This window comes from Coregonus lavaretus (assembly GCF_964263955.1).
Source record: "Coregonus lavaretus genome assembly, chromosome: 40".
Lineage (NCBI taxonomy): Eukaryota > Metazoa > Chordata > Actinopteri > Salmoniformes > Salmonidae > Coregonus > Coregonus lavaretus.
In genome coordinates, this window is record NC_140027.1 from 14124768 (window position 1) to 14140417 (window position 15650).

The 15650-nt window shown below is 43.5% G+C and overlaps 1 protein-coding gene across 2 annotated transcripts in view; it reads left to right on the plus strand.

Annotated features, from left to right (window-relative positions):
- Positions 1-15650, plus strand: part of LOC311113768 (plectin-like) — a 95639-nt gene that overhangs the window by 25337 nt on the left and 54652 nt on the right. For both annotated transcript variants that reach the window (XM_084157078.1, XM_084157077.1), the window contains exons 2-3: positions 4302-4363; positions 12372-12461. In XM_084157078.1, coding sequence (XP_084013204.1) covers positions 4358-4363; positions 12372-12461 — 96 coding nt within the window. In that variant the 5' untranslated portion in view covers positions 4302-4357. The remainder of the gene's footprint in view (positions 1-4301; positions 4364-12371; positions 12462-15650) is intronic.

Here is a 15650-nt window from a genome sequence, read left to right on the forward strand (position 1 = left end):
CACCCCTTCATGCTTCACTGGTTTTGTCCAGCCTTATTGGCTCAAGTTTACTTTAGCTCAGGGATGGGCAACTGAAGGCCCTCGGATAAAAAAAAATTGGAGGGGGGATGGGACTCAGTCGGGGTCTCAACTTACTGTTGAGAGTTAGAATAGTAGACTACACAAGGTGCAACCAGCCGGCGGCCCCCATTAATTCTGTTAGTCAGTCTCCCTAAGATATCATATTAAAAATTGCAAACATTTCTCTCGACCCCATTGCAAAATGAGTAGAATTGCATGAAATTAGTTATAAAATGGCAAAATCCTCTCTAAGCCCCATGTCAAAATGTGTAGAATTGCAGCAAACTTTCTTTAAAACTGCAACATTTGCACTACACCCCATGGCAAAATGTGTATAACTTCATGAAATTAACTTTGAAACGTTAAATGTTTTTATCTCCGCTGTTAAGAGGGGGGCCACTAAGATGTTTTGCTCGCAATGTGGGGTATGGATGTGGGTATGCTGACCCGCGTGCAACTGCGTCCCCTCATGATGAGTTCAGATTTTTTGTGGCCCCCACCCCATCAAAGTTGCCCATCCCTGCTTTTGCAGATTACTTTAGGACAGCCAATTAAAACATAAGGTTGTGGACCATAACTAAATACATGTTTGCTGAGAGAATAGACCAGTAAAAAACAGTCTTTCTGTCTTTGAGAGCCCTATATATATATATTACTGTGGGAGTAGACTATGAAGGTTTTTGTAGGAGACCGGATACCTTGAGAGAAGCTGCTTTTAGTTTTTTTGCGCCCTTTATGTGGAACAATTTACAGAGCTCTCTGAAATTAGATGTTCTGGTCCCCTTAGGTCAGTTCAGAGTAATGATCGGAGACCTCTATGTTGATAAATATGTCTGTTTTTCTTAATATGTTTTGTCATTTTGTATATTGTATGTGTTTGATGTATTTATGCAGGGCTCATCAGTAAAAGACACCCTAGTCTCAGTATGACTTCCATGTCAAAATAAAGAAAAACATTCCAATTCACCTCAACCTCTGTCTCAGTATCTCAGACTATGAAAGGCTAACCCTTAACTCTAACCCTTATCTCAGTATCTCAGACTATGAAAGGCTAACCCTTAACTCTAGCCCTTGTCTCAGTATCTCAGACTATGAAAGGCTAACCCTTAACTCTAATCCTTGTCTCAGTATCTCAGCCGATGAAAGGCTAACCCTTAACTCTAATCCTTGTCTCAGTATCTCAGCCTATGAAAGGCTAACCCTTAACTCTAATCATTGTCTCAGTATCTCAGACTATGAAAGGCTAACCCTTAACTCTAACCCTTGTCTCAGTATCTCAGACTATGAAAGGCTAACCCTTAACTCTAATCCTTGTCTCAGTATCTCAGACTATGAAAGGCTAACCCTTAACTCTAATCCTTGTCTCAGTATCTCAGCCGATGAAAGGCTAACCCTTAACTCTAACCCTTGTCTCAGTATCTCAGACTATGAAAGGCTAACCCTTAACTCTAATCATTGTCTCAGTATCTCAGACTATGAAAGGCTAACCCTTAACTCTAATCATTGTCTCAGTATCTCAGCCGATGAAAGGCTAACCCTTAACTCTAATCCTTGTCTCAGTATCTCAGACTATGAAAGGCTAACCCTTAACTCTAATCCTTGTCTCAGTATCTCAGCCGATGAAAGGCTATAGCCATGGCTTGGAGTAAAGTGTTCCAGACTGTATAGCTTAACAACCAAAAAAAACACAATCAGGATAAATGGATTTAAGTTCCCATTATGATGTTTTGAACTGGAACGTCTTTGGGGTTTGAATGTTAAGTGTTTGTCTCAGGTACCCCTTGACTTTTGCTTCTGTAGATCATGGTCAGTGACACAGCAGGGGGACTGTTAGGCTCTGTCGCAAATGGCACCCTATTCCCTATATAGTGCACTATACAGTCCTATGGGGTCCTGGTCAAAAGTAGTGCACTATAGGGAATAGAGTGCCATTTGGGATGCATCCTTACTGTTGAAAACATATCTGAGGGGGATTTGACTCAGCTGCCTACCATGAGGTTGCTGCATTGGCACGACAGGAAAGGTTGTGTGTGGCACCACACATTGCCACTTCTGCGTTGGTACAGTTTTTCAGACACCATGCGTGTGTGAGTCACAGGCAGTACCAGTAAAGGGATTTGGCACATCCTCTCCTCTGTTGCCCTGCCCCATTACTCCCCTGACATTGTTCTGTTCTTTCTCATTGTCGCACGAGATCTGCTTTGATCTAAGAGCTTCTCCTGAGGATGAAATCAAACTCTATTTCTCAAGTCACAGACGGCTTATTAATTAATCACAGCTTCAACTCCCATGCTAGGCTTTGCTTTGATACAGATTAACTGTACTCAATTCTCACTCTCTTAAACCGTCTCTATATTTCAAGCTTTGATAATACAGTAGCCGGCTATATGTTGTTATCTTAATGCTTCGTTAAACTACTGTACAGAATGAGACTGAATAGGGAAGTGAGAATTGGGTTGCCTTGGTGTTGGTCTTGCCAGGCTTGGATCAGGTTCCTGGTTGTTAGACTGTGTGGAAAACATTGCACAACTCACACCTGCTGCTGGTAGATGTGGAGTGTGATAGCAGGACAGTTTTCACTGTTCCCCATAATCAGACATGCGTTGACAGACCTCTAGACTTAGTAGTCACACGGTGGAATCAAAAACAGACCTGAGAACAGTATTACAAGGTGGAACATGTTCATTTATGCTGATTGCTCTTCCCCAGTTGAGCAACAAATGGTAACACTGTAAGGTACTCCCCCTCACTCCTCATACATTACATGACCAAAAGTATGTGGAAACCTGCTCGTCAAACATATAATTTCAGAATTATAGGCATTAAAATGGAGTTGGTCCCCCCTTTGCTGCTATAACTGTAGCTCAGTTGGCCTCCTGTAGCTCAGTTGGTAGAGCATGGTGCTTGCAACGCCAGGGTTTTGGGTTCGATTCCCACGGGGGGCCAGTATGAAAAATGTATGCACTCACTAAAACTGTAAGTCGCTCTGGATAAGAGCGTCTGCTAAATGACTAAAATGTAAATGTAAATAACATCCTCCACTCTTCTGGGAAGGCTTTCCACTAGATGTTGGAACGTTGCTATGGGGACTTGCTTCCATTCAGCCACAAGCGCATTAGTGAGATCGGGCAGTGATGTTGGGCGATTAGGCCTGGCTCGCAATCGGTGTTCCAATTAATCCCAATGGTGTCGAAGGGGTTGAGGTCAGGGCTCTGTGCATGCCAGTCAAGTTCTTCTACACCGATCTCGACAAACCATTTCTGTATGGACCTCGCTTTGTGCACGGGGGCATTGTCATGCTGAAACAGAAAAGGGCCTTCCCCAAACTGTTGCCACAAAGTTGGAAGCACAGAATCGTCTAGAATGTCATTGTATGCTGTAGAGTTAAGATTTCCCTTCACTGAAAGGGGCCTAGCCCGAACCATGAAAAACAGCCCCAGACCATTATTCCTCCTCCACCAAACTTTACAGTTGGCACTATGCATTGGGGTAGGTAGCGTTCTCCTGGCATCCGCCAAACCCAGATTCGTCCATCGGACTGCCAGATGATGAAGCGTGATTCATCACTCCAGATAACACGTTTCCATTGCTCCAGAGTCCAATGGCGGCAAGCTTTACACTACTCCAGCCGACGCTTAGCATTGCGCATGGTGATCTTAGGCTTGCGCTTCAGCACTCGGCGGCCCGTTCTGTGAGCTTGTGTGGCCTACCACTTCGCGGCTGAGCCGTTGTTGCTCCTAAACGTTTCCACTTTACAATAACAGCACTTACAGTTGGACAGAAATTTGATGAACTGACTTGTTGGAATGGTGGCGTCCTATGACGGTGCCACGTTGAAAGTCACTGAGCTCTTCAGTAAGGCCATTCTACTGCCAATGTTTGTCTAAGGAGATTGCATGGCCGTGTGCTAAATATTATACACCTGTCAGCAACAGGTGTGGCTGAAATAGCCAAATCCACTAATTTGAAGGGGTATCCACAAACTTTTGTATATACAGTGTGTGTGTTGCCAAGGCACTGTCAGATTAAAAAAATAACAAAATAACATTATTACCCTCTCTGATCCAGCACTTGGGACAAATGTTTTATGGACTGTATGAACTATTCACACGTTTGTGATCCCCATAGACATTACCTCAAACACCCCAGAATTCTATATCTATATAACTCTTGGTCTCTTAGTTGAAGTTGAGTGTCTGCATGCTGTTGATATTGACCATCACTTTCTCTCTATCCCATAGATGAACGGGACCGGGTACAGAAAAAGACCTTCACAAAATGGGTCAACAAACACTTGATGAAGGTAAGATGAGGGCATATACCTTGAGCTCATCCCTCAGCTCCTCTGAACCACTCAATGTGATCATCTCATCCGTGTATTTTATAGGGGTCCACAATTCACCTAGTTTTACAGAAAAGCAGCTGCAAGGAAGTTATAACATTGCAGTACACATACTGTACATATCTATGTGATTCACAGGACAATGTACCAGTTTAGAGTCTCATTGAGGAAACAACTCAGAATTAAGCCATTATCTGTGCTCTATGGGTCTGATCTGGATAGATACATTAGATGGTCAACTGGAATTGGTTATACTGATAAAACATTAGAGAAGGTTTATTCATTACATGGTAAAGATAGTGGGTGCATCCCAAACGGCACCCTATTCCCTATATAGTGGAATAGGGCCCTGGTTAAAAGTAGTGCACTATGTAGGAAATAGGGTGCCACTTGAGGGCATGTGGTGCAAAGATTCTTGATGATGCATGCTCTCTGCCTCTTGGCAAACTGTTGACCAAAAGCTTTTAAAAAGGCTTCAATTGATCATGTGAGCAGTAAATAGGTTTTTTATTTCATTACTGCAATTACAGCATGTTTCTTGGGTCATCTTGGTTCACTCAACCCAGAACAGACAGTACCATAATGATATAACGATGCCAATGGCCTAATTGCTGCAGCCATTTCTCTGTGGTACTGCCTGTTGTTGAAGTTCAAGTGTCAATGGTAAGAAAAGGAAAACACAGGCCTGTGGTGTTGCCTTAGTAGTATGAATCATCTGATATTACTCAACGGAAGCTTGGTTTGCATAAAAAGGACTTGGAAAACCACTGTACTTTTACTGGCAAATATGGATTTGCACCGTATAGTTCCATTGTGACTCACATAGTCTCCCAAATATGATTACGACTACTTGTGCTGAAAACATATATTTTTATACCAGTTTTGATTTCATTCTCAGCACAATGGCAGTACACACATGCTATTTCTGTGCTTTGTGTGAGAGTAAGTCACAAGCATCTGGTCTCGCTTTAGTTTTATAAAGGAGAGCGAGGAGGGCTGGAGTTTTGGGCAATGGTCATGTTCCACAGACACCTGGCCCACAGACAGTCTGGCTTTCTGGGGCTCTAATGTAAGATTTGCAGTGTTGGGTAGTAATTTAACTACATTTGGCAGTAGCTTGGTGGTAGTTGAACTAAATTCAAATCAAGGTAGTGTTTTCAGTAGCTGATTACTTTTTTTCCCCATGTAGCGGGGTAGCCTATGGAGCGATTTCAGTGCCAACAGAAATTGTATTTGAATTCCATAATTATACATTTTGTATTAGGATATTGAAATGAAATTGAATCTTTTTGAATTTGTAATGCACAAATTGAATAATTTAATTCATAAATTGAACTTGTATTTCATGATTTGAAACTGAATTGAGTGAATATTGCATTACGTTTTAATATTCAATTTCAAATTATTTGAATATTAAAATGCAATATTTATACAGTATATTCAATTTCAATATGGTAGATCACAATTGATCACAATTGCCACAGTAAAGGGAAACGTTGATAGTGTTAACTAACAGGAAAAACTCTAGAAGTTGAGTGAAGTTCAATCTCATGTTTTTCTCTGTGGGCTGATATTTATTCTGCGCTCGATGCAGTAGTCCCGGGGAGCTGCTTGGCAGTCTTGGGCTAATGCGCTTGCAGTTTAGAGGGAACATTGGTTCTAACCCAGGTGTCCTGTATACCGGTCTGCCAGACAATGCAACTTTTCAGGTCTCAGACAAGTTTCTCATCACACGAGCATGGTTACCGAACCACCTGTGTTACACTTCACCCCCCTTTGACCTCCTCCTTGAAGAGACCCATCCAAGTCACAGGACCAATGCCTAGGCTTTAGCTCAACAGGCTAACACAGTCTTAAACCTGTCAGACACATGTTAACCTTATAATGACTACCCTTCCCAGAGACTAATACGTCTAACACACGTGTGTTTTCGAGGCAGAAGTCCTGAGTTTGAGTCTCAATATGAGCTGAATCAGGGTGAAGCAGTACTTGCTAAGCAGGCAGCGTGACATCCTTTACAATGGTGCCACTGGACTCCGATCTACAGTTGCGCTGGTTCAACAATTGCCTGAATTGATGCGATAACAATAAATATGACGATAAGTTAATAACATTCATGTGCACCACTGTTTTATTTATTATCCTTTAAACTACTACTACTAGTTTGATGGCTGTAGCCATCAATTGTCCCATTAACAATCAGCCATATTAGAAAACTGATTTCATTTCAAACTAAACATTTCTCTAGTATAGGCTACTTATCGTAATGAAGATATCAGCAAAATGCCTGCGATAAGTGAACAATATGGTCTGTGTCAATAATCTTCCCAGCTCTACTAACACATTCTTGTGACAGGAATCAGATATCTACTTCGAACCCAGTCAGTCACAAGAGCAATATTAAATAGAGAGTGGAATGGCTAACCTTAGAAGGGCTATGACAAGGCTATTTGTGACACTCCATTCTAACGTGGCCTGTGATCATCGTAGTGGGGAACAGAATGCACAACCATATTCCAGAGCGTCTTAGCTTTCAGGAATGGGGTCATAATAGCTTATAGCCAAAACGGTTCAAATGCTAAAGCCAAATTCATAAGAAGAAAATAAATTAAACATGCCACATTGGCTTCAGAAACCGCCATAAGCTTCTCTTGACAAAAGTGATTCTATCTGTTCTCATCTACCGTTTTGTCTGGCTGGCAAAGTATCATGATGTTGTCTCTGGTTTTGAATCTGAATTTAGAGAACTGAATTTGAAAACTGATTCTGGATGCATCTGAGAAGTTGAATATATGAAACTTTGATAAACTTGAAATTATAGTTTGTAAACTTGATACACAGACAATGTATGCAATATCTACCATATTGAAACTGAATATATAAATATTGAACTTGAATATTCAATTCAATTCAATTAGAAAATTGAATGCAAAATTCACTCAATTCAGTTTCAAATCATGAAATACAAGTTAAGTTTATGAATTCAATGATTAAATGTGTGCATTACAAATTCAAAAATATTATATTCAAATTCAATATCCTAATAGAAATTTAAAATTGTGGAATTCAAATACAATTTCTGTTGGCACTGAAATCGCTCCATTCCTAGCTAACTACTGGAACTACACACAACTTTTTTAGCAAAAAGAAGAAAAAGCTGACATATGGAATTGTTTAAAGATGGTCATACTATGGATCATTTAGCTATTTGATTTAGAATTATAGGAAGAAAAAAAAAGAATATATATTTGATAAAATATTGAATTTGACATTTAATACTGAAGCCCAGAGAAACACACTAAATAACACATTCATAAATGGCAAAAAAAAAGACAGTCAAAAAATAAATCATAAGAAACAAGGTTTTTAAGTGTTTGTCCTACATTTATGAGATATAAGAAAGCTCAGGAAATATATAGTATTTTTTGTACACATATTTAACCCCTTTTTTGGGTAGGCACAAATCTACCTTCATACTTCCATTCATTTTTTAAAACCGGTACCGGTTACCTTCAGACAAGTCACGTGACACTTGTGGGGGTCGTAGAGCAAAGCGGAGAACACCATCGTGTTCCATCTCCTCTTTCCACATTGGGGTCATATTAGTTTGTAGGTCAAACATTCGGACGCTACAGACGTTTTCATGAGAAGACCGATTTTCATGATATCTCATGGTCTGACAAACACCGCTCTAGCTCTGCCACTTTTCACCGCAGATGTTGAAGTGCGACATCGGCGGATGCGGTGGATTAAGATGGATCCAATGCAAAAAGATATCTCTAGCTTAAACTGATGGATTTTGTTTGGGCTTTTTTTATTATGTTACTTAGATTGAGGCACCGGTGCGTCAATAAACTCTATGGGGTTAAGTAAACTATATTTTTCATAGAGGTAGCTTTAGTGTAGCTTAACTTCTTCCAGTGTGAAGTAATTGGTATATTTTCAGAGTAGCTTCCCTAACACTGGCCATTTGGGACCTAGCCCTGGAGTGGCCAGACTGAGAGAGAGAGCACCAGGGTGAAGGTGATGACCAAGAAAGTCGTGAAGAGGGCACGACAATGCCTTTTCCCCCTCAGGAGACTGAAAAGATTTGGCATGAGTCCCCAGATCCTCAAAAAGTTATACAGCTGCACCATCGAGGGCATCCAGACTGGTTGTCACACCGCCTGGTATGGTAACTGCTCGGCATCCAACCGTAAGGCGCTACAGAGGGTAATGCGTACAGCCCAGTACATCACTGGGGCCAAACTTCCTGCCATCCAGGACCTACAGTACCAGTCAAAAGTTTGGACACACCAACTCATTCAAGGGTTTTTCTTTATTTTTACTATTTTCTGCATTGTAGAATGATAGTGAAGACATCAAAACTATGAAATAACACATATGGAATCATGTAGTAACCAAAAAAGTGTGTGACTCAGGTTTTGTCTTGAGTTGGTACTCCATTGTAAAGGAAATCCCTCACATGTGGATCTAGTGGGCATGTGTGGGTCAGGGCTTTGTATTTGTATTTATTATGGATCCCCATTAGCTGCTGCCAAGGCAGCAGCTACTCTTCCTGGGGTCCAGCAAAATCCAGTGGGACATTTCACTGCTCCTATGGTCTTTTTCACTATGGAGAAGTATAGATGTACTGTTTGTTCAGTACATTAATTTAAATCTGACAAAGCATTCAGCAATGCAAGACAGTGATGTTTATTTTACCCAAACAGTCTCACAGTCTTTTTTACAAACTGTCAGTCAAATAAATGCCCACCTTTTTGTTTTTCTGTCCTTTCTCTTGCTTCACCCCTCACAAAAAGGCATAGGGGTGTATGTACTTATCATGCTCGTTCTTCTTTCCTCTCTGCCATTCCTCATCCTGTCTTTCCATCCTTCCATCAGCATTGGAGAGCAGAGGTAGGTGCAGACAGTCTGTGAGCAGGCCTGTGCAGAGTGCTGAGTGGACACGCATTCATTTCTGCATGGGTTTCTTTTGCTGCTCCTCTCCTCAGGCGTTCTAGCCGGGCACCTACATTTCTAACCTCTGTCCTGTCTGAGTCTCTTTGTCATGCCCTGACTCTGGGGAATCTTATTTATTGAGTCAGGGTGTGATTTTCTATGTTGTGATTGTCCATGTTGTATATTCTAGTTTGTCTAGATCTATGTTGGCCGGTGTGGTTCCCAATCAGAGGCAGCTGTCGCTCGTTGTCTCTGATTGGGGACCATACTTAGGCAGCCTATTGGCACTAGTGGGTTGTGGGATCTTGTTCCGTGTTAGGTATGTTGTTTGTGTACCTTGGACTTCACGTTTCGTTTCTTGTTTTGTTGTTGTGTTTATAAGTCTAATGAACATGTATGCATATCACGCTGCGCCTTGGTCTGACCCGTTCATGAACGAACGTGACAGAAGATCCCACCAAACAAGGACCAAGCAGCGTGCCCAGGAAGAGCGAATTGCCATGTCACAGATGGGCAAATTGTGGTCATGGGAGGAGATATTCGCGGGGAAAGGGCCATGGGCGAAGGTAGATGCCCAGGCAGGAGAGGAGCAACGGCAACACAGAGGACGCCGGTCGAGGAGGAAGCCCGAGAGACAGCACCAATCATTATTTTTGGGGGGGCTAAAAGGGTGGTTGGCGGAGCCTAGCGTTAGAGCAGAGCCATCTCCCCGTACTCCTGTGCTAGCACCACGTGCCGTGCGAAGATGGGCATCCAGCCAGGATTGGGTGTGCCGGCTCAATGCTCCTGGTCTCCAGTACGCCTCCTCGGTCCCGCATATCCTACGCCGGTTTACGTACTGTATCGCCAGTACGCGTATACAGCCCAGTGTGTCCTGTGCCACCGCCCCGCACGTGTAGTGCGAATGTGGGTAGCCAGCCAGGACGGGTTGTGCCAGCTCTCCGCTCCAGACCTCCAGTCCGCCTTCGCAGTCCGGTCCGGCCCGTTCCTGCTCCTTGCACCAAGCCAGTGGTGCGCGTCGCCAGCCCGGCCCGGCCTGTTCCTGCCCCTCGCACCAAGCCAGTGGTGCGCGTTGCCAGCCCGGTCCGGCCTGTTCCTGTCCCTCGCACCAAGCCAGTGGTGCGCGTCGCCATCCCGGCCCGTTCCTGCCCCTCGCACCAAGCCAGTGGTGCGAGTCGCCAGCCCGGCCCGGCCTGTTCCTGCCCCTCGCACCAAGCCAGTGGTGCGCGTCGCCAGCCCGGTCCGGCCTGTTCCTGTCCCTCGCAGCAAGCCAGTGGTGCGTGTCGCCAGTCCGGCCTGGCCTGTTCCTGCTCCTCGCACCAAGCCAGTGGTGCATGTTCCTAGTCCGGTTCGGCCCGTGCCTGCTCCTCGCACCAGACCAGTGGTGAGTGTGTCCAGTCCGGCACGGCCCATGCCCGTTCCACCGGTGCCTGGTCCGGCACCAGTCAGCAGCTCCAGTCCGGAGCCAGAGCAGTCCGCTCCACCAGTGCCTGATCCAGCTCCGGTAAGCTGCTCCAGTCCGGAGCCAGAGCAGTCCGCTCCACCGGTGCCCGGTCCAGCTCCGGTCAGCGGCTCCAGTCCAGACCCAGACGTCAGCCCCTTTCCAGGTTCGGGGTCTCCCACACCAGGGTCCAGACAGGGCTTGGAGTATAGTGGGAGGAAGGAGAGGGGAAGCAGAGCGCCGAGGTCCAGACCAGACCAGGGGCGCAACAGGGAGGCGGAGAATAGGTGGTGGAACCGCCCAGAGCCGGAATGCCCACTCGGCCCCTACCCTGTTAAGTAAAGGTTGTGCGGTCGGAGTCCGCACCTTTGGGGGGGGTACTGTCACGCCCTGACACTGGGGACTCTTATTTGTTGAGTCAGGGTGTGATTTTCTATGTTGTGATTGTCTATGTTGTATATTCTAGTTTGTCTAGATCTATGTTGGCCGGTGTGGTTCCCAATCAGAGGCAGCTGTCGCTCGTTGTCTCTGATTGGGGACAATACTTGGGCAGCCTATTGGCACTAGTGGGTTGTGGGATCTTGTTCCGTGTTAGGTATGTTGTTTGTGTACCTTGGACTTCACGTTTCTTTTCTTGTTTTGTCGTTGTGTTTATAAGTCTAATAAACATGTATGCATATCACGCTGCGCCTTGGTCTGACCCGTTCATGAACGAACGTGACACTCTTTCCATCCTCTCTTAATGTTCTAAGGTAATCGCTGCTTCAGCCTCTCTGCAGAGAAAAGTGTCCGATCAGAGCATGTCCCATCAAACCAATCTGTAAATTGCTTAGGCTATTTAATTTGGAGCCATATGAAATATATCCTATTATCAAATTAACTCTCAAGAGACATTGAAACGTTTGACGTTGAACAAAGTCACTGTAATTGCTACTGCAGGAGGCATGGGACAGTCATATATCACTCATTGTGTGACCCTTTTTATAAATTGCTTTGCTATTGTTTTATATCAAAGTGGGATAAGAGGATCGACTTTGTGTACAAGTAGTTTTACAAATCTGTAATTCAAAATTATTGAAGTAAACCATTCAGGTCACTCATCTAAGCAATGCATCTTAAGATTCTCAGACAAACACTTTGTTGTTTGGTTTTTTGGTTTGATGATTTTGCTGTGTGTGAGTAGTGAAGTATGAATACAATCAAGAGATACTGACAGAGATACTATTGCATTAGAGGTTTCTTTAGTTTCAAATACAATGGTGACTCCAGTCTGTCAAAATAGTGATTGCAAGGGTGATTTAGCCAGAAGGATTGTTAGAAATAGCAAAAGGCTTGTTATTATCAAAAATTGACCCCTAATCCCAGATTATATTGTCAAGAACAGTGTTGTTCCTTCACAAACATAGCTTTTCTAAGCACTGGTCTTGTTAGATCATGAGTATTTACAGTACATAAATATAATTCATTCCTCACAGCTGATCAGTTTATAGAAAACAGAGAAAACACCTTAACTTCAAGTGCATTGAGTCATAATGAATCCATTGTGTATCTCTGTGAATCATCTCTCTTGACCTCTCCCCTCCCCAGGCCCAGCGGCATATCACTGACCTGTACGAGGACCTCCGAGATGGACACAACCTCATCTCCCTGCTGGAAGTGCTCTCTGGAGAGACACTGGTGAGTCCCTATGACCTTTGCCCTCTGACTGGAAGGAGAAGGACCTCTGCTTCTGCTACAACCTATCCAACCTTCCTTCCCGACCTCTCCTTTCCTTCTGTCCCTTTTCCCATCCTAATTTTCAGTCCATTATACTATCATCATTTATCAGTCATGATGATGTATATAAAAACATTATGATGCATTAAATATTTTATAATCTTTCCTATACTTGAAGTCACATGTAATACACAACCTGGGCTGATAGGTTTTGTTTTTACCACCTTCTTGCATGTGTTGAAACCTGCGGAGATACAGTATGTGGTCCACAAACAATACACTACATGCTTAAGAATGTCTCACGATTTGACTTAACCTATCCATAGCACTGATTTGAAGCTGTTTTTGGAAATAATGCACTTTCTAAGTAATATCTTGTAGCATTAATTTAACACTAATTTCATAATTTGCTTCTCTTTCTCTCTCTCTCTCTCTCTCTCTCTCTCTCTCTCTCTCTCTCTCTCTCTCTCTCTCTCTCTCTCTCTTTCGCTCTCTCTCTCTATTTCTCTCTCTTTGCACTTGTTTGACCCCTATTTTTCCTTTTCTAATTCCTGTCTTGCCCTGACCTTTGCCCCCTTTGCCTATGCCTCTTCTCGTGCGATGCTCTTGCTGTGATAGCCGAGGGAGCGTGGCGTTGTCAGGAACTCGCGGTTGGTGAGTGGGCCTGGACTGTGTAGTGCCTCCTCAGGCGTGGCATGTGTCACTCCCCCAGGTGGCTGCTGGGTTGTGCATGTTGATGTCACCTCCTTGTCTTGTCGTCTCTGTGTCCGCAACGTCGTCCTCCTCTTCCATTGGTCGAAGAGCTTCTAGAGACTAGGGCCCAAATGGCGTCCTATTCCCTACATACAGTGCATTTGGAAAGTATTCAGAGCCCTTTACCTTTTCCACATTGTGTTATGTTAGAGCCTTATTCTAAAAAGGAATACATTGTTTTTTCCCCCCTCATCAATCTACACACAATACCCCATAATGACAAAGCAAAAACAGGTTTTTAGACATTTTTGCAAAAATAATACTCAGTACTTTGTTGAAGCACCTTTGGCAGCGATTACAGCCTTGAGTCTTCTTGGATATGATGCTACAAGCTTGGCACACCTGTATTTGGGGAGTTTCTCTCATTCTTCTCTGCAGATCCTCTCAAGCTCTGTCATGTTGGATGGGGAGAGTTGCTGCACAGTTATTTTCATGTTCGATGTTCAGGCTCTGGCTTAGCCACTCAAGGACATTCAGAGACTTGTCCCGAAGCCACTCCTGCATTGTCTTGGCTGTGTGCTTAGGGTCGTTGTCCTGTTGGAAGGTGACATTTTGCCCCAGTCTAAGTTCCTGAGCACTCCAGAGCAGGTTTTCATCAAAGATCCCTCGATCCTGGCTTGTCTCCCAGTCCCTGCCGCTGAAAAACATCCCCACAGCATGATGCTGCCACCACCATGCTTCACCTAAGGGATGGTGCCAGGTTTCCTACAGAAGTGACGCTTGGCATTCAGGCAAAATAGTTCAATCTTGGTTTTATCAGACCAGAGAATCTTGTTTCTTGTGGTCTAAGAGTCCTTTATGTGTATTTTGGCAAACTCCAAGCAGGCTCTCATGTGCCTTTTACTAAGGAGTGTCTTCCATCTGGACACTCTACCATAAAGGCCTGATTGGTGGAGTGCTGCAGAGATGGTTGTCCTTCTGGAAGGTTCTTCCATCTCCACAGAGGAACTCTGGAGCTCTGTTAGAGTGACCATCGGCCTTCTCCCCCAATTGTTCAGTTTGGCTGGGCGGCCAGCTCTAGGAAGAGTTGGTGGTTCCAAACTACTTCCATTTAAGAACGATGGAGGCCATTGTGTTCTTGGGGACCTTCAAATCTGCAGAAATGTTTTGGTACCCTTCCCCAGATCTGTGCCTCGACACAACCTTGTCTCAGAGCTCTAAGGACAATTCTAAAACAGTTTTTGCTCTGACATGCACTGTCAACTTTGGGACCTTGTATAGACAGGTGTGTGCCTTTCCAAATCATGTCCAATCAATTAAATTTACCACAGGCGGACTCCAATCAAGTTGTAGAAACATCTCAAGGATGATCAATGGAAAAAGGATGCACCTGAGCTCAATTTTGAGTATCATAGCAAAGGGTCTGAATACTTATGTAAATAAGGTATTTTTGTTTCTCATTTGTGTTAAATTTGTAAAAATTTGTAAAAACCTATTTTCGCTTTGTCATTATGGGGTATTGTGTGTAGATTGATGAGGAACATTTTTTATTTAATTCCTTTTAGAATAGGCTGTTATGTAACAAAATGTGGAAAAAGTCAAGGGGTCTGAATACTTTCCAAATGCACTGCAATGCACTAGATTTAACCAGAGCCTTATGGCCCTTGTTTAAAGTAGTACACTATGTAGGGAATAGGGTTGCATTTGGGATGTAGCATAGAAACCCAACTCTACAAGAATAAACCCAACCCATCTCTGCAAGAACCTTGAGCTGAGGGTCATTGAGTAGGGAATGAAGATGTAAAATTATCCTTTTTGTGTTGGATTTGGGGATATTGTGTGGTAAATGACTGGTAGTCCCTAGTCATTGTGCTGTGATAAGCTATGTGGGTGTAGTAGGTCCCTTTGTTACTTATTTAAGTAATAATGCCCAAGAAGGGTGTTGTTAGGCCCGAGACGAAGTCAATATATCCTCCAAACACCAGCTTCGAGGAAATTATCACTTTTATACAACAGGATACCAATATATTCAAATAATGATTGATATATTTTCATTAAAAACGTTATTTAGATTAATTTATCCATACTATTTCATCCTTCCACTAGATATAGTCCCGACACAAATCTAGGGTTGCTACCCAAGCCAGCTGGTTGTTCGTTCTATCGGTTCAGTTGCCAGAGACGCGACCCAGTCGTTCAGTCTTTTTGTTCTGTATCTATGTCGTTTGTTCTACATTTAAATTTAAATTTACGTCATTTAGCAGACGCTCTTATCCAGAGCGACTTACAAATAGGTGCATTCACCTTATAGCCACCTTATAGCCTTTTTTTTTTGGGGGGGGGGGGGGGGTAGAAGGATTACTTTATCCTATCCCAGGTATTCCTTAAAGAGGTGGGGTTTCAAATGTCTTCTAAATGTTCCATTGCTATACTGGCTGGCAACGTTCTTATCCCTAG